This window comes from Etheostoma cragini, chromosome 11 (assembly GCF_013103735.1).
Source record: "Etheostoma cragini isolate CJK2018 chromosome 11, CSU_Ecrag_1.0, whole genome shotgun sequence".
Lineage (NCBI taxonomy): Eukaryota > Metazoa > Chordata > Actinopteri > Perciformes > Percidae > Etheostoma > Etheostoma cragini.
Genome location: NC_048417.1, coordinates 8,796,742 through 8,819,244, shown reverse-complemented (window position 1 = coordinate 8,819,244; position 22,503 = coordinate 8,796,742). Strand labels below are relative to the sequence as shown.

General features: G+C 39.4%; 2 protein-coding genes across 4 annotated transcripts in view; both read left to right on the top strand.

The window, feature by feature from the left end:
* The window catches only part of znf385b (zinc finger protein 385B), a 27,571-nt gene extending 22,437 nt beyond the window's left edge, over window positions 1-5,134 (top strand). Inside the window, exons 5-10 of the mRNA XM_034886021.1 lie at window positions 192-311; window positions 2,882-3,053; window positions 3,186-3,560; window positions 3,881-4,065; window positions 4,232-4,327; window positions 4,630-5,134. Of these exons, the coding sequence (XP_034741912.1) occupies window positions 192-311; window positions 2,882-3,053; window positions 3,186-3,560; window positions 3,881-4,065; window positions 4,232-4,327; window positions 4,630-4,899 (1,218 nt within the window). The 3' untranslated portion in view covers window positions 4,900-5,134. The remainder of the gene's footprint in view (window positions 1-191; window positions 312-2,881; window positions 3,054-3,185; window positions 3,561-3,880; window positions 4,066-4,231; window positions 4,328-4,629) is intronic.
* A 6,565-nt stretch (window positions 5,135-11,699) lies between these two features.
* Window positions 11,700-21,871, top strand: LOC117953245 (solute carrier family 22 member 4-like). Of its 3 annotated transcripts, none has more exons than XM_034886074.1 (11): window positions 11,700-12,322; window positions 14,281-14,490; window positions 15,860-15,963; window positions 16,309-16,463; window positions 16,866-17,037; window positions 17,849-17,975; window positions 18,433-18,533; window positions 18,846-19,060; window positions 19,647-19,829; window positions 20,567-20,702; window positions 21,745-21,871. In XM_034886074.1, the coding sequence occupies exons 1-11, from the start codon at window positions 12,089-12,091 to the stop codon at window positions 21,845-21,847; spliced, it is 1,740 nt and encodes a 579-aa protein (XP_034741965.1). In that variant the 5' UTR covers window positions 11,700-12,088; the 3' UTR covers window positions 21,848-21,871. The 3 variants fall into 3 exon arrangements, with proteins under 3 accessions (XP_034741965.1, XP_034741967.1, XP_034741966.1); XM_034886075.1 differs by having other exon boundaries at window positions 11,701-12,322; window positions 14,284-14,490; XM_034886076.1 differs by lacking the exon at window positions 14,281-14,490.
* Window positions 21,872-22,503: the final 632 nt, after the last annotated feature.

Sequence of the window (22,503 nt, the reverse complement as noted above, 5' to 3'; positions counted from 1 at the left end):
TGTGTGTGTGTGTGTGTGTGTGTGTGTGTGTGTGTGTGTGTGTGTGTGCGTGTGTGTGAGGGACAGTAACAGTGACAGGGTGTTGTAGCTGCAGGCGTTACACACTGACTGTGATAAAGAGACAAGAGGCAACACTGTCATCATTGTTCAGCCATTCCTGAGCAGGCTGGTGATCTCTGACCTCTGTGTGAATCCTGCAGATGGACCCGGTGCAGAAAGCCATCATCAACCACACCTTTGGCGTTACCTTTATACCCAGGAAGAAACAAGTCATCTCGTGCAACGTCTGCCAGCTGAGGTTTAACTCTGATGTAAGTGACTGTGCTTAACTTCTAGATCTGATTTTGCCACTCTTTGGTGAGTTTGATTATGTTTCTTTGATAAACTTCTTGTAACGTGATCTCTCTGCACTCTGGTTCTGCTGTGATCAATGTTTGAAGCACATTCAAGGGAATAATGTTACATTTCTGGAAATCCTCTAATTCTCAGTCTTCCCCAGAGTCCGATGATAAGATTGATATCAGTTTCATCTCCGATTGTTCTATCCATCCAGGGCATGGTTTGCCTAGCTTCTCAAAAGAACTGGAAGCAAGGGGACACTGCTAGCCATCCATAAAAAGTGAAACTGACATAAATGCACCAACCAACAGCTAACTCAAACCTTGCAACTCCTCAATATGGACAGTAATTTCGAGATGCAGTCACTATGCCCAGCAGTTGCTGGTCGACAAATAGCTCCAAAGCTAACCGTTGCTGAAACTAACCACAGCTTTGGAGTTGTTGGAAGGCGTTTTGTTCTATTTTGATGGAGCTAGGTTAGCAGTTCTCCCTTGCTTCCAGTCCATGTGCTTAAGGCTGAATATACTGGACCTATGTCTGTAGCTACACTTAGAGATGAAATTGACATCTATCTTCTCATCTAAATTCATAGAAGACAGAGAGAAAGATGATTTAATAAAACATAGTATTGTTCCTTTTATATAGGATACCCTTCCCATCCTTATAACCAAAACTGTCAACCTTAACTCTGGAATTTTAAACTTTGGTTGACTTTTGAGGAATATGGTTAACTGCTTCTCAGACCTCTGCAGGGTAAATTGAGACAGCTAGCTAGACTATCTGAGTTTTCTCTCGCACGATTAAAACAACTTTTGACGTACACATTCCACCAAAACAAGTTCCTTCCCGTGACTATTTCGCAGCGGCTCTGTGCAGAGCTTAGTGTCGCCCATGGCGATTGCGATCAATCTCAGTGGTTTCAGCACTGGGAAATGAATAAGCTAAAAAAAGTAATTAGCAGTAGCTTGCTAGCTAATGCCGACATTACTTGTTATGGTTTAGGGTCTGGTCTTGACTAACTCTCTAACTCTCTGTTTGATGGCAGTTCATATATACTCCTCAGGAGTCCTCAGAGTTTTATGATTTGTAACGCTGAAAATTATTCAGGTGTTCTCACTTTTTTCAGTTTTGAAAAAGCTTCCAGTCATTTTGCTAAGCTAGGCAAAATACACAATGGACCTACGGTATCTCTGGACACACAGAGATGAACCCTACTGCACATCTTATCATCTAAATCATGGTTGCTTTTTAGCTATTATACTATGTGTAGTAGATGTTAGGCTACTTTACAAATGCTTGCTTTTTAGCAACTACAAATCTGTTGTTACCAAACTGAGGAAAGAATTAAAACGTTTCTGAACAGTCAGAATATTACAGAATATAATGTAACGTACAGTAGTGCTCTAAAATTTTAATTTTGTTTTCTCGCTAATATTAGTTCTCCCTATTTGTTGATACTTGCATTGTTATCTTGTTTTACAAAGCACATAGATTAAACTGACTGAAGTTGATGTTGGACTGTTCCTTTAAAAGATTTCCTGAGGACATGCCTACAACTTTTGTCTACAGAGAACTGCTAAGGAAAATTTAAAACGTTGTGAAGCTTGTTTTTGTTTGGTGGATGATCCTGTCAGACATTCCTTCAAAACAGCAGGTGTGCAATCAGGTTTACTGTACCTAACATCTATATTATTATAGTGCTGTGACACTGCTCATCCACATGATGACAGCTGAGGGATAACAAGCTGAATCGTTAGTGACATGCCAGTCAAACATGACTAATTTATGAGCTGTTTAAATTATTCATGAGTGAACATAAAAACAAGAATTACTCTTAAGGAGAGGAGACAAGGAGAGGGGTACAAAAGGGCAGCATTAATTCAGTCTAATAAACTGAATTAAAGCTGAGTCATGGAACGTCTGGACAGTTACATCAGGACATTGTTAACCTGGAGGTTTATGTACTGAGGTGACACACTGTCACTCTGGGCTTGTTACACTGTGTGTGGTGACACCTATAAGATGAGATGGATTTTAATGTCCCAAAGGAAATTTGTCTTGGAAAAGCAAACAATACTTGAACAAATTGACGTTATTACAATTGAACATTTTTGTACAGTCAGAACTCGGTCTAAATTGTTCATTAACAAATCTGGTTACACATTTCAAGTTACATTTAAGTCCATTTGCATCCCAAAACTTAGGCTCTCCAACTCCTGGTGGTTGATGTACAGGCCGAGTAGACCTAAAATACTCATCTACATCTAGAAACTAAGCTGCCCCGTGCAGGGAACAACTCTCACTGGCTCATGATCAGATGGTGGTTTACGGAGCAGTAGATGCGCTATGCAAAAAAACTCAGCGTTCTATGAAATGACATTTAAATAATCGCTTGATCACGCAAATTTGATCGTGGGAAGTCAAAATCGTGATCATGATTCAAATTCAATTAGTTGGGCAGCCCTACATCAGGACTTATAGTAAATGAAAGAAAAATGCCCAAACAGAAAATTAAAACTTCTCTGTACGTTTCTTTCTTCAGTCTCAGGCAGAAGCTCATTTTAGAGGCAGTCGTCACGCAAAGAAGCTCAAGTCTCAGGAGAACAAGACAAAGGCCAAGCTGTCAATTACTGGAGAGACCAATGGGAGCATCACAAGTCCCGTTTGCCCCGCCCTTCCTGTCTCAGATAACAGAAGCAACGATCAGCACACAGGTTCATTTTAATAACACTGATCTAAATACTGTCACTGATTTTTTATTATGGAGTGAGTTTGGTTGTTTTAGCAAAGCGTGTTTTTTAATTTTTCCTTTTCCTTCTCCTCTCTTCCGCCTTGTTCACCTCCAGATCTCTTATCTAGCCCCACGGACTCCTTTCCTCTTAAACCCTTCCTCCTCCCCTCCTTCTCCCCTCTCTCCTCTGCCTCCCCCTCCTCTAGCAGTGAGCCTCCTCCCTCCAGTCCTCCCACCGCTCTCCCCGCTTCAGGCCTCTTCTTCTCTTCCTCTTCTTCCCCCTCTTCACAAGCCTCTCCGCCTCATCCTCTTCCAGCTCCTGTCACCTCCTCTTCATCCCCAGCTCCTCCTCCTCCTTCTTCCCAGGCCTCTACCCAGGATGCTCCTCTTTCAGTGGAGTCGGAGGAGGAAAAAGCGAAGAAACTGCTGTACTGCTCTCTGTGTAAAGTTGCCGTCAACTCTCTGTCTCAGTTGGAGGCTCATAATGCAGGTGAGGAAGAAAAAGATGTAAGGATTATTTAATATTTGTATGTGCTGCCATTTTTCATCTCTTCAGTGGAAGCTTGAGTGATCACATGCATCCTTGAATGCAACAACAGGGAGCTTTTAACACTAGTGTTACTACATGATGAAGATTACTATACAGATATATTATTTGTCTCCATCAAGTTTCAAGTCTCTGCAGTTTGATTTCAATAGAAATAAACGGGAACTAGTGGGCTGAAAGGAAGGGAATTAGTTAATAGTTCTTCATTGTCATTATGTCTCTTGTTTCATAGAAGTTTAGTTTCTCTGTGTCTCTGTTTGCAGGCTCAAAGCACAAGACAATGCTGGAGGCTCGGAGCGGTGCCGGGCCAATCAAGGCCTACCCTCGAGCCGGAGCCAAGCTGAAGAACGGCAGCATCTCTGCACTGAAGGGCTCCGGCCTGCAGAACAAAACCTTCCACTGCCAGATCTGTGATGTCCATGTCAACTCTGAGATCCAACTCAAACAGGTAAAAACACAGTGCACATATTATAATAACATTATACTAACTACTACTCTACTTTATACAGATCTACTGTCATAAAAAAGGAAGTGATTTTGGACTCGCTACAGGTTAACTATATGAGACCATAAGGGGAACCACAGAATAATGTCAATGTTTGTTGTTGTTGCAGCACATCTCCAGCAGGAGGCACAAGGACAGAGTGGCAGGAAAACCCAGCAAACCCAAATACAGCCCTTATAACAAACAGCAGCGCACCTCACTTACTGTAAGTATTTCTCTACCTCTCACTCTAATTCCAATTCTAATTCGCTTTATTAGCATGAACCATAATTAATTATAGATCTGTGCAGATCAAGGAATCAGTAAACTAGATGAATGTTGATATAAATCAATAATGGTGAGACAATAAAAAATACACTGTATATAATAATAATTTCTTTATTCTCCTGTTCCCTTGTTTCACAATTCTTGTCTCCTCATGGTTGCCCTCCTTGTTTTCTCTCCTTGTCTTCTCTCCTTTTGTTTCCCTTCCTCTTCTTTCCTTGTTTCCTATTCTCTCCTCCTAAGAAGGATTTGGTGAAGCCCTCCCTCTCACCCTCCTTCCTCTCCACTCCATTTGCCCATCCGCCCTCCTCCCTTACCTCCCCTCTCTCGCTACCTTCTTCCTCTCTCTCCTCCTCCCCTCTCCTCACTCCCAACTCCTCACCCCTAACCCCTACCATCTCACTCCATCCTCGTCCTCCAACCTCTTCATCCCTCTTCACCGCCTCCTTCCTGCGTCCAGCTCCTGGACCAATCAGAGCGAGCCAGGGATCAATCCTCTTCACTCCCTACTGATGGCAGCGTTCGTGGTGAGGAGTCAAACTGTTGACCTTTGACCTCCATTTTATTGGAGACAGGGAAGAGTCAAGAAGAGACATAAGCTCTGCCATCAAGGCTGCAAGGATTCAAACCTGCAACCTTCAAAAGGAAACTTGAAAGGACAGAAATGCCTCCTTCTGTCTGGATCTTCTTCTCGGGTCTGATACTTCACAGCTGACACAACAGTAACCTGTGATTAATTTATCCAAGTAAGCAATAAGTTGTCTGGGGGGAAAAAATTAGTATGCTACTTTTTTGTTGTCCCCATTTGTCATTTTGATGCTCCAGATTCAAAACATCCAAAAGAAAGAAAAGCATTCAACTTGTGTATGGAAACATACAGTAGAGAATATTTATAGTTTTCTTTCTTTGACATTTTTACCAAAAAAGTAACCCAAAATATCTCTTTGTGGCAGCCCAAATGTACTGAAAATAAAGCTGTAGTTTTGTTTTTAATATATTTTGTTTTGACCAAGGTAACAAGGATCAGAACCTGGATTTGGGAGGAACCGGAATTGACAAGCACAATTTAAAAAATGTCTCAATGATACCCAAAAAGTCTAGACACAAAGGTGGACAAGTTACTCAGGTCTGGTTGTGCTCGGGTCCTTAGAGTTTGGAGGAGTTTTTTGTTTTGTCTAAACAAATCTACCCTGAAAACAGAAGCTCTTCTTGCTCTTGCTGGAGGAGCTAACCAGCACCAACCTGATGTCAGACGTCCTAATGAACAAATACTACTGCAGATGTCTTCATGTGCCTCAGGTGTCCTCCCTCAGACGTCCCTGTACTCATTTTCAACTCGTTCCTAAAGGTATAGCAGAAAAATTAATTGAAAGATAAGGCAAGCATTTTTTCTAAACTGTTCTTGTTGTCACCAAATCCCTTGAAAAGACCAGAACCAACAATGTGTTCGTCTTTCAGTACTGTACTTAATCAATACATTTAACAAGCTTATTCACTCTCCATGAGGTAAAACTAAATGTAAAAACTTCTCTGGTTGATTTTAGTTTTTTTAGAGTTTGTATATAAACATATTCACCCTAAGCTTTTTCACAACTTTCAATCAACAGTGTGATCTTTCCGTCCATCTAATACTGGTCTAGAGACATTACACAAACCTTTTCTTCTAGTGCCACCCTCAGGATACACATGCTACTTTTAGCTCTTAAGGCTCTATGTATATCTTAATATAAGCAAGTTATGTGTGACATAATAATCACAGCCACTTACCAGCTTTATTCTGAACTTTTCAACTGTTCATACAGTCTCTTGGGGCTGAGGTGTATTTGGGTTTTTCTCCCGGGTCTCTATCACACAATATATTCAGGATACAGTTATTCATATTATGACAAGAGCCTATTACTATCATGGACCTGGTTAAACACACCACATACAATCACATAATGACTTTCGACATCTTGGTACAGAGAAAGAAGTTGTTGTCTAACCATTTGCAGCCTGCCAGACACTTAACTTTGAAGGGCTTAAATGCTTTGTTTTTACAGATAGTATGGCCACACGTGTGGGGTTGAAAGCTAAGGGGAAAGCTCCTAAGTGAACATTTGAGTTGAGATTATTTTGTCAAACTAACTGATTCTCCCTGCTTAAAGTCAGTCTATTTTTTTGTCTGTCCATCAATTTCAAATTGTGTGTAGTGAACCCTGCAGTCTTTAGGGGGCACTAGCAGGATTGTCTAATGTTGGTCTTGTGTTTACTAACAAACAACAATGCTAGTAGATCGCTTTTGCTAGCATATATTTGACCTCGATAAGTTGTTTGACAGTCGTGAAACAGCTTCACAGAACCAGGAGAAACCATAAAAAACTCAACACGTTAAACTTAAAGACGAGGTGTAAAAGCTCCTCCTCCAAGATGATGTAACGGGGGTTTGTTGAGAGTCCACTTCACTTTGCAGGCTCTTCTCTTATTGGCTATCTTCCTACTTCCTCCAGCGGCCTTGCTTGAACCACACCCCTTTTTGACCTTGCCCTTCATTTTGATGACAACTACACACCTGTTCACTTCGGTGACTGCATCTTGCACAGTTGCAAGATATCTCAGTGACGGTATGTGGTTACAGAAGTCAGGCCAGTGGCGTAAAGTGTGTGACCGGGGGGGGGTTCTTATCACTAAGCCTGGATTTCCTTTCGTCCGCCATGTTTCTGCGTAATATGGCGTCAACTCGATAAGTCTTGTACCATTTTTCCCATTCTGGAACTCTTTTTTTAGTCTATACCGACACCACATGAATGCATCGTAAAGCAGTCAGTGTTAAAAGGGCGTTGAATCTAAATGGGTGAAAAAGACTTAAAGGATAAGTTCACAGTGTATTTACAGCCAGTATGGACAGGAGGAACAATTACATTGACCAATAACTCTTTAAATGAACATATGGGCATGTGAGTGTTGTATTAGTACTCTAATCTAGTATCTTTTTTTTTTTTTTAAAGGATGCACTTGAAAATATACAAATAAATGTCAGTAAATTCATTGCTGCTATTTTTGTAAATACAAAAACATATTTATAAGCAGTTATTTAATTAGTTATAAATATTTCAAATTATTTTTTCGAGCAAGTTATTAAATTGTCTAATGAACAGCATACAAATTGAGTGCACAAAGGTTATTACTTTTAAGCAATAATCTACAAAGTCTTTATCTAAACATTTTGGTTTGAAATGTCAAAGCCATGCCGATGAAAAGACAGTTTAAAGAACAATGTGTGGACAAGACTTTAGACTGGATCAAATACATTGGAAATAATACAAGCAGAAATCTTTGTATAATGAAAGTGGTTTTTATTTTCTATGGTGTCAAATGGTCAATATTTTTCTGTCTGTCTTCCTGCCTCCTCCTGAAGAACTTGAAGCATCTCAGTCTTCCAATTATGAACAAATAGATTTAAGGACATTATAAGTTTGTGTGTTTTTCTATGCAGTATTTTGGTTTCATGGTGCGGTATCTGTTCTCCATCAAATCAACATGCAAACTGTAAAAAGAAGACAAAGTGTCAATTCAAATGTTGCTGAACTTTCAAAGACGAAGCTCTGAACTCTTTGACTGAACTTCCTTTTCTGTCTGATGATGTCATCATGATGCAATAATGTACAGATAAGCTGCTGCTTTTCTATTTGCTCTGCTTCCTTATCAGCAATAATGAGCCCTGAGAGTCTTGATATGGGATGCAAGTCTTGACACTGGGGCCGAGTCTTGACCAGTGATGGTCAAGTCTTGAAACTGGGCCAAGGGCTGATACTGGGGCTGAATTGCAATACTGGAATGAAACAAACAGGTATGCACTGTTTGAATTGAAGAGTTCTAGTTGACATTATATAAACTTTTCTATTTGGTTTAAACTGTCAAAAAGTTTTTGCTGAAAACTGAGATTGTGAGTGTGTGAGTGTGAGGGTATGAGGGCATGCAAATGTAAGTGTTTTAAAGAAGCCCTTCACCTAAACAGCTGCACACAGGACCCAACTCTTAACCAGACAGGAGTTGTTTTTAACACATGTTTAGTTGGACATTTTTTGTGTGTTTTCCCCCTCACTAAATATATTTAAAACAAATAAATCCTGATTTCCAAAATCTTCAAAGCTGTTTAGGCAATTTATTTTTGGCATTGTTGGGCAAGAATATCATCATAATCTTTTAGCATGTTGTAATTCAAGTGGTCTGAGAGAAAACTACACTTCTGTACTTCCTCTTGGCTCTGTTCCACATCCATTCTCACCATTACAAAATTTCAGAAACAATTTTGAAACTTAATGGAATCATAAAGCTATTCATAATAAAACAAAGAACAGTTCAGAGAAGACTTTAAGAAATACAGATATGTCTTTTAGATTTAGCTCAGAACAGCAGCATTCAATTGTACCTCCGCGACCCCTAGGGGGTCCGCGGAGGTACTGCATGGGGGTCGCGAAGGTTTTGGTTGATTAGACTTTTTTTTATATTCCCCCCCCCCCTGCAATTTTTTCCACCAATTGAAATGTCTTTAAATACACATTAACATGAATTCAACACACTGTACTAAACAGATAAATGGAGGCAGAAGATGTCTTTCAGTCATCAATGCACACATGGCACTATAGGACCAGTTTGATATAACACAATTTTATACAATATATATAATTAGGGGGTCCCCGCTCCATCTCGCCATCAGTTTGGGGGTCCTTGGCCTGGAAAACGTTGAAGACCCCTGCTCTAACGTGTTAAAAAGCAAAACACCTCCATCCACTTCTTTATGTACAATATTTATTCTAAGAGCTTGTTTTTTATGGTGATGATGCAAATATGCAAACACAAACTGGTCAGGTTGAGATTATGTAAAATTTCTCTCTTTATTTTTTTCTGTAACTTTGATTTATTTGTTTACAAGCTGACATACATCTGTCCTGCATTCTTTTTAAATAAAGTTATTAGCTTTTTTGATTTTGATCCAGCTCCGAGGCATTGACCTCAGTACTTTTTGCTACCACTTCTACGGAAAACTAAATAGCTAAACTAAGCACTGAATGCTTCATATCAGCCCTTGCTTGATTTGAGTCATCAACAAAAATACATCATATAGATTTCATGAGACCTGTTTTCATGTGACATTAGTAAGTCTTGGGAAATCAATGTGACTAAGTAAATTCAAAGCTTTTATAGTACTTTACTTGGGTATTTTGGTAATATATTTTGATTCTAATACTATAAATTTAAATTAACTAATATTTGAAACATAGTATTTACATTGCTACTTTTACTTAATTAAAAATGTGTGTTAAGCGTGTTACACAGCAGTTTGAAACCTCAAGGCACATGTTGACTCATAAATGCCATTAAAAAAAAATCTGTTACTCTAAAACAGGTTTGAGTTGATAACATGGGAACAAGACCTGCTGAGACAGAGATTTGCTGAGACCTTTTGTTCTTCAGTAGAAAAGCCTGAACAAACCAGTCCATCGGAGGTCATTGGACAGGCAGGAGAGACAAAGAGAGAGAGAGAGAACTGGTCTGGATGGGAAGCTTTTACCTGGTTTAATCATTTAGTGTTCACGTGGTATCGCCTGCTTTGTGGAAATACATGATCGGGCCAGTTAAAAGGTGATGAGTTTTCACTTGAGTCATCTAACTTGCACTTATCATGACCCTGTAAATGCCATGATAACACCTACACACACAGACTACAGGAACACAATAACTGACCTTCTGTGAGACGTTTACCTGTCGGCAACAAACCAGATTATTGTGAAAAGTCAATTTAGGGCAGGACATTGAGAAATATGTTAGTGATGTTAATTAGGGTATTTCCCTGAGAGATATCTTTGGACAGTACGGTTGGCTATCAAAGCAAAGAAGTTAATTAATTGAGAGTGTTTTAAAAGTATAATATGCAGTGCTTTTCTCTTTAGAATGCAAATGTAATGTTTAATTTATTTCTCTGACATGCAGCACCACCCATGCACCCAGCACGCAGATCAGTGTGTCTTTTTGTAATGAGTCCGGAAGCTGACAGCAATGTCTAACTTTACTTGGAAGTGATATCAAACAAAGACAAAAAGTTCTCCTCGCATCTTAATAATGGTTAAAATGGCTTGCTTATTTACTGCTGCAACTGAATAATTAATGATGTGTAGGAGAATAGAGCTTCTGTCTCCACAAAATCTGTTGAGTATTTGATGTTTTTTTATTTGTGTTTAAGGACGTAACCTCTGTGACATGATCATAAAAAAATAGCCTTCTGTACAATTTTGTTTCAGTTATTTATTCATGTTTTTCGAACAATCAACAATGTTGCGAGACAAAACAAAAAAATTAAAACCTTCAAGAAGGAGCAGGCGGAAGCAAATAGCTCATTTGGTCCTGCCACTATTTCACAAAATCATTTTATGACAAAGTAATTGGATATGCAAATACAGCATACCATTTTTCAGGTCTTAAAATAACTTACATCAATACAACAGTGTACAACAATACTTTTACATCACAATTGACAATGACAGCTACAAAGAGCTACATGGCACTAGTTCTGGTTTTGTACGGCTAGACTGGAGTAAGCCACAATGTTAGCTGTTGTATGATGTGTAAACTACGATGCCCATTTCCAGCACGTAATGTAATTTGATGCATTGCTCTCAGGTTGTGTGTTTATGTATACTTCTGTAGTTGTGACCCCGGCTGAATCTGACTTGTCGTGACCAGGCTTCAACTTTTGTTGACTGGCTTGTTTTGAATTGCGAAAAGAAGGGTTGAACACAGGTCAGAGAACCCAGTCCCACCCTGGTCATTGGTGGGATGTGAAAGAGGGCTCACTCTCTCTCTCTCGATAGCTCTGAGCCGTGAAAGAAGGGATCAACTTGTGTGTTTACAAAAAGTAAGCTGATACTCACTGCACTCATTACATATTCTGCCTTTACTCCATAAATAGACAAACATTATATTTAAAGTATGACAAATATCAAACATTATATTTGAAGTATGACAAATATGTTTTCTATAAAATTATGTACAAAACTTCTAAAAACATTTTATAGCCTCAACCTTATTTAATTAAACAGAGCTTTTCTTTAGCTGTTTCTTCATTAAGGGCCACTAATCTTCATGTTTACCTTTCAAAAGGGACACAATGTTTCTCCCCATTGGGGAGACAGACAGACTCACTCTCTCTGTCTATTTCTGATATGAAGTATAGATGTTCCCAACATGAGTTGCAACAAGTAGTTGCACAATAAACCCAGACTTTTGAGAGGAGGAGAGGGGGAGGGGAAGGAGAGGTGGAGTTTTTGTGTCCTGTCTGGGATAAGTGTGAAGCCTCAGAGGGATCCAGAGAGAAGCTGTCAACTGCTGCAACAGGAGTATTAACAGTATTTGTGTTCAGAGAGAAACAATTTCCACTTATTGTAGTGCTTATATGTGGAAGAACAGTTTTTTGTTGTTGTTATACTTGTGATAACAGAGAGTACTTGTACTTATTTTTGTGGTATTGCGTATATATTGGTAGCTTTTGAACTTATTGTTATAATATTACTTTGTCAGAGTAGTATTTCTACATGTAGTTTTAAAATTATTTGTAGTTTTAATATAGATCTTTGTGCATTGATTGTTAGATACTTCAGTGGACATTATAGCACTGAATGAATGAACTGATGAAAATTATAGACTGCAGATGTAAAGCAAAAATATGAGTCGGGTAGAGTCCACTACAGTGCAGGACTATGAGGCGTCAGTGTCGTTCCTGGGAACGTGGGGCCCATTTCAGAAGAGAACCTTCTTCCTGCTCTGTCTCACCACCATCCCCAGTGGATACAACCTCCTGGCCGTCATCTTCCTGCTGGCAACGCCCCCCCACCAATGCCACATCCCAGACAGTAGCAACCTAAGCCAGGACTGGATCCAGACCAGCATCCCAGTACAGGTCAGAACCAGAATGGTCAGAATGGGTTTCAAGCCTGTTCAAAACTGAATAACTAGTGAAGGAAGTGATTAATACATTAAGACTTTCATTTCATTATCAGCCTTTAATCAAATATACAACTTTTTAAAGGTATTCAAAAACAATTCTCTAACATTGAAGCTTTAAATTGACTTTAAAAGCCTCTAAAATTAGTTATTTGTGCGTTTAAACACATTTAAGTTTTCTTGGATCAGAACCCTTCATCAGGGGCACATATCAATTGTATTGGTTATACATTTTTAATTTATGATGTTATGGTTACGATTTATGCGCGAGCAGGACTTAGTTTGGTTTAGGAAATAATCTTTGTTTTGGTTTGATTAAAACCACCTTAACCCTAATCTCTCCTCAAAGTTGATTTAACTCTGAATTTCCCCTCAGCGCCACAACCTTACAGTTTAAGTTTACACTCTATTATTACAACAGTGCGTCCTCACCCAGAAAACAACTATATGGATTGATTAAGCGAGCAGCTCAAAACAACCGACTATTACGTTTCTTGTTCGCCAGCGATCTCTTGTGGATGAAGTAATAATCGTGAGAGGAAATTAGGAAATGAGGTGACAAAGTATAAGAGCGCCAAGTTCTGCGTAAAGAGCCTATCAGACCACAAGTGGCACTGAAACCCATTGTTTCCAATTGTATATAATCAGTATATCTGGCTTTATGTCCCATGTAAACCAAAAGTCAGTGGTCATTTTGAAATTAACTGAGTTTCACCTATGACCTTTAGCTATGATCTTAGTATGTCACAATGACATCAAGTCAGGTCCTAATTTTAATAGTTTTATGTGACACATTTTAAGCCAATCACTGAGTAATATTTTTGTGCCTTAACTTGACTAGTTCTGTTTCACAATGTTTATTAAGTGTCTAAAACTGCAGCCATTACGTTAAACAGAATCGTCACATGATTTGGTCACATGATTTGGTCACATGATTGAACCACCACCGTGTAGTAGTAAATAGAGTGGTCGCATGTGTGGTTTTGGGAGGTTTTGGAAATCTACTTATGTATGAGGGTATGTTGTATTACAGCGTCATTTTTTTCATAGCAAGCTGCTGTTTTTAGCTATAAACTCACTGTACATTACCTTCTTAGCACCAAACAGCAGACATACACAGCTAGCAACTACTTTGTTTTATAAGTCTTTTATTCAATCTGTTCTTACATTTACCATGATTGCCTGGTATGGTCTGAACGTCAGGGACAAAAAACACCGAAGTCATGTTGTCGAGGTGGTTGGTAAGGTGTTAGGTGTCCCACAGACCCTCTTAACAGCTATCTCTGACCAGCAAATACTTTGCAAGGCCAGGTCTATATTCGACTTCACAAAGCACCCCCCTTTACGTTATCTTACCCTAGTTCAAGAGCAGTAGGAATAAGAACTCTTTTGTTTCCTCTGTAACATTTCAGCTTACTTTGTGCATTTACTTTAGATTGTTTAGAGATTGGTGCTGTAGTATTGTGTATAATTGTTTTCTGTATATTGTATGTACAGGAAACATTTTTGTACTTTTTGTTTTTGTATAGTATTTTGTTTTTGTTCATTTATTCTTCTTTAGCTGACTGCAAATGAGATTTATCAGCAGGGAAAATAAAGAACTGAACTATTGCTGCTACAAAGTGGAGGATTTAGCAGCTAAAGTACCAGATATTTTCTCTCAGTTGATGGTGGAGACCAAAAACAGAGCTTAAGACAACATTTTCCTTTTCATTGAAAATAAAATAAAACAAAAGACTTGTTATGCTGGCCCTGACTCCCCTGAAGTTTGCAGCTGCAGTTAAACATTGACTCTGAGCTTTGGATACAGGAAGTGATCTTTATGCAGATCAGAACTAATGTGGTCTGCTTGGGTGCACCTCTTGTTGCTGGAACACAAGTTGGAAATAATGAGGCTGTTGTTTTCCTGGTCAGCAGGTGGCTGGGCGGGTTGAGAGGAGCAGTTGTAGCCGGTATGAGCTGAACCTGGTGCAGAACCTGTCTGCTCTGGGAACCAGTCCAAGCCTGGACCTGATCCACAACCTATCAGGTCCAGAGTTTCTTCTCTCTAGCCTGAAGCAGGAGGGCTGTAAAGATGGATGGACCTACAGTACTGAGCACTACCAGTCTACTGTAGTCACTGAGGTACTGAGCTATTGCTGCATCTGTTAATATGGAATTTTGGAAACACTCACACACACACACACACACCTTCCTACCTTCCTTTATCTACTGTGGGTTATTTAGTCTCCAGATTATTATCTCGTCAGAACCGCTTCTGCCTGTAAAACACTGATGCGTCATGACCTACCAATCATTGACGTACCTTGATAAAACTGGAAATGACTGCATGGTTTCTTCTGCATTCACATATATCTGTGTGGTGTAATGCCACATTTTCTAGGCTACTGTACAACAGCTGCAGTGGCTACATTTTATTTGTGTTTGTTAATGAATCTGGATTAAACTTTTAGTCAGATTATTTTGTATGTGCAACTACAAAGAAAAGCAGCTGTATATTAATTTCTGCTGTGCAATTCTAATCTGTTTACACAGTGCAAACTACTTCTGACAGGGTTTTGACCTTCTGAGTTCACTGAGGAAAAGTGATCAAATTAAATAAACTTTAAGTTTCCAAAGTTTTTCAAAGTAACATCTTTTGGCTTACGTTTTGTCTCATTACTTGTTTGTACAAAAATGTAACGTGCATTAATATCATGTACATTAGTTGCCAAAACAGTGTACTCTGCAGATAACTATACAATATACAAGAAATACAGAGGCAGCCAAAGCAACATAATAAAATCCCTGACTATAAAGGGATTTATGTCCATGGACTGCTTTGAGGCAGCTCTGTAAAGTTTATTTTAGCTTCATGTCATTTGTGAGGCTGAGACATATGTTGGGTTGGTATCCAAATCGTTGGCACAGGGAGGTAGAAAAGCTGAGGAAGATGGCCCAGAGGAAAAAACCAGGCCATAGAAAAGGCAATGTCACAGCCCCACCAAAACCAAGCAAAATGGAGGGTGTTGAAACCAGCATTTAGGGCAGGTCGGAACTGGAGCCTAGAGGACAGGCCTCTGAAGAGCTGGACACTGAATTACCGGGCTTTGAGGGACTGAACACTGGAGGACCATCTCTAAGATTATGGATACTGAAGAATAGATTCTGAGAAGCAGGACTGAGCTTACAGAAGTTAAACAAGGAGGACCTGGCTCTAAGGAGGTTGATGCTAGAGGACCAAGCAGACAGCAGACAGGAGACAGATTCTGATGAACTTTGCTTAAAGCAGCAGGACATTTAAGAACCACTTCTAAAGAAATGGACACTGAATGACCAGAATCTAAAGAACCTTGATGCTGTAGGACTGTGCTGGGAGCATATGGACTAGAGAGAGCATTGCTCTTAGGAGAATCACATTAGAGAACCAGGCTCAGAGGAGCAGGACCCTCAATGACTGTCTCTAATGTGTGAATGGCTGCTTCAGAATTCCCAAATGTCTCTTGTCTTCCAGTTTAACCTGGTGTGCAGGGACCAGTGGAAACAGCCTCTGACCTCTGTCGTGTACTTCATGGGAGGACTGTTCGGATGCTTCATCTCTGGACAGATCTCTGACCGGTACTTTCAGTTTCAGTTTAAACTGTTTGCCTTATTACTGCTGTTCTCAGCTGCTAGAGTTTGGAGACGTGAAGTTATTTAGCTGTGAGCTAACCAAGCATTGACCCAAAAAGATGAAGGTCTTCTTCAATATATGTAAACTAAAAATGTAGAAAGAATGTACAATAATTTGGATAACTAACGGTCCTAAAATGTAGAGACCTAAACCATGTACATACCTACATTAAAATCAAGCTTTCATGGTTTGCTTCAAACCTGGATGACTGTCATGCTTCCAACAATATCTTACTACAGTCTCTCTTCTTTGACTTCTTAATATCTAAATCTGTTGTATTTGTATTTCAGATTTGGCAGGAAGCCTGTACTGTTCGGTGCCATCACCGCGCTGAGCATCTTCAGCAGTGCTGTGGCCTTTGCTCCGTCCTGGCCCGTCTTCACCATGCTCTTCTTTTTGCTGGGCCTGGGTCAGATCACCAGCTACATAGTTGCGTTTGTTCTGGGTATGGCTTTTTCAATTTATTCTGTGACTGCTGGCTTTTATCCTCTTTTCCACTGGTTGCATGCTTTAGTGTTGTTGTGACTTTGACTCTGCCCAAACTGATAAGAAAACTTTTCTGTCTGTTTTGGCCTTTTATACATACAAAGTCAGTGGTTTAAACCCCAAAAATGAATCTTCATAACATATATGAAAACACTAGTGTTTTGTATTGTTGAGAAAGAAGTTTTTATAAATGCTGATGAACAATTGTCATCATGTCAAACTTTCACTTAGATGGCCGATATCTTTCTACTTGTAATGTCATATTTATTTTATCCTTGTGCACTGACAACAGAAACAACTTAAAGGTCCATTAGAGAAGTTAATGTCTTTCACTGACACTTTTTAAACGTTTCCTCCTCAGGTTCAGAGATCCTGATTGGTTCAACTAGAGTTCTCTTCTCGAACCTGTGTTTGCCTTGGGTCTACGTGTTTGGTATGATGATGCTGCCTGTCACCGCTTACCTGGTTAGGAGCTGGAGACACCTGTCGTTGACCATGGCTGTGCCCGGCCTGGCCTGTATCCCCCTCTGGTGGTAAGATGACCTCAGAACAAGATATAGCTGCATTTTGTGTACTAATTGATAAATTAGTTTGCAAGTGATATTTTTATATGACAGAAAGGACAAGAAGACATATGTCAGGGACCAGTTATTTAATTTGTCCAACTTTTCCAACTGACAACCTGATTTTGTACCTTGATGTACAACAAAGAAAAGAATTTGTTCAGACCGACAAAAAACTACACCCTTGTTGAGAGTGGTCTTCACAAAAGAAACACAGGATCATTCAGCAAAAAAAGTTTAACCTGGTTCAATTCTTGCCAAAGTTAAGTGCAATGCCATTTGGATCAAATACATGCAAGTGCACATTCCTAGTAAATTACTGTGTTACATTGACACTTTACATTTACTCTCTACCTTACAGTAAAGTATTATTTAATATGATAACGTTCCACTGTTCTAAACACCTGTCTCTGTGTATCATAAACCGTTTGCCATCCAACCAGCCTTCATGGATCTATGACTCAAACTGCGTTTCCTGCCCAGACAGCCACATCGGAACGCCTCACTCAAGGGACGCCCTACTGCATGTTATGTTCAAGCCCTGTGCACATATTCTGAAAATACATTTAGACCAAAGCCCAAATGTGTAAAACATTTTTTCACAAATGTTCTCCATGGTTGTCTGATGATTTCCTACCTAGGTGGACAGACTCCTTAAGTTAGTCCTAACATAGCTTAATGAATGAGAAAGAGTCTGTGCATAATACAAAGGGATCAAGCAGGGTGATCTAGAGTCCTTCTCCAATTTAAACCAAACCATTATCAAATGTCTGTCCACCAGGTTGATCTCAGAGTCTCCTCGCTGGTTGGTGTCTCGTGGCCGGTTTCAGGAAGCAGAACTACTGCTGAGATCAGCGGCTCTGGAAAACCAAGTGGAAGCTCCACATGTCATCTTCCTCTCAGCCAACGTAAGAGTGTTGTTTCGCACACAAAAGCAAGGGTCTTCTATGTTTTTTTAAGGCAAGGGCCAACTAAAAGAGAGACCGAGAAGGGACCCCCCCCCTCTCCCCACCTGGGCCTACAATAACCTCTAGGGCAGCCTAAAGCCTCTATAGATACATTTTTGAATACAATGCTAAGCTACTCAAATCCTAATTGTCATTAATAAATCATTTTCTGATACTAGACGTACATGTGGCACATTGAATCCTTTAAATTAACTGTGGATGGCCTTATTGACTACCTCACCTATGGGCCAGTAAACCTATCATCAAATAGGCAGATTTACATTTGCTAACAATATGCTAGATTTATTTTAGGCCCTGCAGTAACTCTGAGGATCCCCTAGGGGCCCTGGACCCCCTGTTGAGGATCTCTGCACTAAAGCATGGTGTGCATTGTACTGCAGTTTTTGTCTTTCCACAGATTGATAAAGCAACAAGTGAGAAGACAGAGTCCCCCAATTTTCTGGACCTGCTGAGGACTGCAAACATTCGACAGATTACATTTATTCTTTGGCTCATCTGGTGAGTTTAAACACGTTTAAACTGCAAGACTTTCCCATGAATTTCAAGAACTTTAGTGGTTTGTCCATCCATTTCCATCAAATTTACTGTGTTGTCCCCAGAGCATGATTACTAATCATTTTGCCAACCCACTAGCACCACTATCAGGACAAATCTTACATTCTTACATACCACAATTATATCAGCATCTAATATTCAGTTTTTCATTCCCGCTGTCCAGAGGATGAATCCTTTAGTTTACATTACATTACATTTTAACTCATATTGTTCCTCTAGTCTTATGGGGCGCAAACAATTAATTCTTGTTTACAGGTTTTCTTTAAGTGTGAGCTACTTTGGACTGTCTTTCAATATGTCTGGTCTCTATGGCAACCCTTTCCTGAACTACTTCCTGGTAACGGCTGTTGAGCTCCCAGCATACGCTGCCAGTTGGCTGGCGGCACGCAGTCTTCCTCGCCGCCTGTCGTACATCAGCTTCACCCTGCTGGGGGCGCTAGCTCTGCTTCTCATCCAAATCACTCTGTACAGTGAGTAAGACTAGAACAAGCTAGCTGCACTCCCCCACCGCTTTCATTCTTTATTAATTATATTCATGTTTTTGAATAAAATCAAAACAATTATCTATTTTCTGCAAATTCTGTTGTTCACTAAGCCACATTCCCTTTGATATGCCTGTCATGGATTATTGTTCTTGAACACCGCATTATGCAGTTTGCAACGATAACTTATGCAGATTTATGATCGTAATTCTTCCAAGTTTTTTAAACAATGGATTCTTGATTTCAGATATGTAGCATCATGTAGTATACTTGATGGCCACGCATGCTAACAATGGCAGTTCATGTTAGAACACATAAACACAGAGTTTGCAATTAAAAACACATCACCTCCTAAATCTTAATATTCTAAATATCTCTCTTACTGCAGAAACATGCATTCAACACATATCAAGAAATACAAAGCTTAACAGGCTCGCCAGGCCTAGTCATGGTATGATTGCGTGATGGCTTTCGGGGAAGAGGTTTGGTGAGTTGTCTATTGCTTCATGGTTCAGTGCTTCAGAAATGGTTTATTTTCCTCATTGTTAACTCACAGCCCTTCTCCTCCCTGCAGGTTATCCAACTCTCACCCTGACTCTGGTGTTGCTCGGTAAATTTGGCCTTCTTGCTGGTGCTGGGGTGTTATACATGTTCACTGGTGAACTGTCTCCCACAGTCATCAGGAACACAGCAATGTCCTCTTGTGCCATGTTCTCCAGAGTGGGGTCCTCTGTTTCCCCATACCTGCTGCAGCTGGGTGAGACCTTTCACTTCAAACTTTAAGCTGTGGAGTACATAGAGTATAAATACTGCAATAACGTATTACAACAAAACAATTGTTGTAGTAGGCCTAGTGGTGTTGTCAATACTAGTTGCTGTGAGGCTCCTACTGTGATGCATTTAGTCTGAGCTTTTAAAAGGTCAGTTCACCCAAATGTCAAAAAAACAAACTCTTCTCAGGTGCCCTTAGTTAAATTGTTGGTGCATAACTTTATGTAATAGAAAATGTCCGTTACATTCAAACCATTGCAAAACTAATTTTGCTCCACAAAACTCACTCTGTATTTCTGAGCATGGCTGTGTTTAGAAAAATGTTATGTCCGGCGACTTGTTGCGCGCAGAATCTTGAGATAAGATAATTACTTCTTTTGAGGAGTTCATCATGTTTTTTTAATCGTCTGTATCTTCCTTCACTATATAGTAACTGTGTGGAGGAGGGGTGGGTTGAAGTGCAATCACGGAAGGCTTGTATGCTGTGGATGCACCGACAAAATTGTTTTCATTACTTAGAATTCCTCATGGTGGAGACAAAAACTACGCACTCTAGCTTAAAATCTGAGGATACATCTAGAGTTTTGTTGTGTTTTTGGTTTGATCTAGTGGGGTTTCAAGACATGTATCCGTTCTTTTGGGATTTTGGATGAATGTAGTGCTTATAGGGGGATGTGTCGTACAAAGAATGAAGTCATTGATCTGGTCTGGTTTTGTCTCCAGCTGTGTTCAATGAGTTCCTGCCATGGATCGTTGTAGGTTCCCTGTCTGTGCTCAGTGTTCTGGTCTGCGTCTTCCTGCCAGAGACCTTCAAACAGCCGCTGCCTGACACCATCCAGCAGATGGCGCTAACACAGCGGTCAGTCTGCACATTTGAGTGGTGATACAGTTTTTTTGTACAGATGGATAAAATAATCTATTCTTTGATGCATCCCAATTCTCTCTAAAATTATTCAAAGCTTGATTCTGATAAATTAATAATTTTCTTTTTTCGAATGTGTTGATTTTTAGTTAAAAGTTACGGTCTCCAGAAAAGAACAAATAAGAAAACAGAGTGACTGAAAAAGGACGGAATAATGGACAACAACTTAGAGTTTAGGAGAGAGTGCAGAAAAAAAAACACACACACAAAAGGAAAAAAAATGTATATATGCTGGTCCACATAATCTAATAAGACATAAAATACATAAGGTTGTTCATCCACTTCTATCACATTACATCTGACCACCTCATGTTCCATGTTCTAAGAAGCCAATTCTCCACCTTAAAACATGACTGAGCCTCTGACATGGAAGATTACTATGAGAGATGATGACTTTTACAAGCACGTTTAAGGCTTAAGCATGGAATCAGTACAAAATAAAAACCCCAGTAGACAAAACATTTCATTTCCACTTTTGTGTGACAAATACTGCATATGTCAAAATCAAACAAACTCAGATTTGAATACATATTTTTTTTAAACACGCATGGAAATGTACATAAAATTGTAAAAAATATTGTTGCATCAAGATGCATCGATAATCAACTAATTGGAATTGAATTGCGAGGTGGGAAACGGTTCCCACCCCTGTTGTTTAGCATAGAAAAAGTCTGGAAAATGAACTAAACTAATCTTATACACACGACAAGATATCAGAAGAATCAGAAACAGTTTAATTTATAAGTAGGTTTGCTGCACATACAAGGAATTTGACATGGTGATTTAGTGCATAACAATAAGCACAGTGCATGAATGAATGAAAAACACAAGGGCTTTGTTTTAAATGGATGCTTAGACACAAGAACAGAGACAGAGACAATACATATTAAAATATAGAACACGATTTGCACAATGTAAAATGAAATAGCATTGCCTATGTGCCACCTGAATAATGCAGCTCTCCTCATCTGGCTTCCAGGTTCAGGTGGCCATGGGCCTCAATGCATCTTCCAGAGGATGATGGGAAATCAGCTAAAGACCAGACTACTACTCCTGAGATCATCTGCACAACTCACCTATAAGACTCATAAAAAATGAAAAGAAAAAATCAACAACTGCCAAGACCAAAAAAACAAGGTTATATTTTAGGAATTAAATTATAGACCTGTGAACCCTCGGAGTAAGGCATTCATTGACACCTTATGAGTAGTAATAACAATTGATTGCCTTTACATGCATTTAAGACAGAGTGCACCGTTCCAAAAAGGACACTAAGCAAAGCTTTGGTGAAAAGAAGGAAGCACATCAGTTAAAGTTGGCTGAGCTAGAAGAAGGGTTGTTTAAAATCACAAGGCTTACTTCACTTGCTCTAGATCCGATGTAGCCTACTGTGCTTCCACTCATGGATTGAAACAGCGGTGCATTTCAGATGGTAACCGTGACAATGTGACAATCAGTCACAGCATAAATATAAATATAGAAAGAGTCATGTAAATCATGAACATGAATTTGAGTTGAAAGTTGTTTTGTGCATTTTACACAGACTGGTAAGATGTATTTGGCTCCTGTAGCAGTAGTGGCACTAGCAGTAGCAACGCCACATTACAAAATTTCAGATTGGTGATTTAAATTTGAATTTTTATTTGTGTATATGTATAATGTTTGGTTTCTACCAACACGATGAAGAAACATGTGGATGTATATATATTTAATATGAATTAATTAATAAATCAAAATT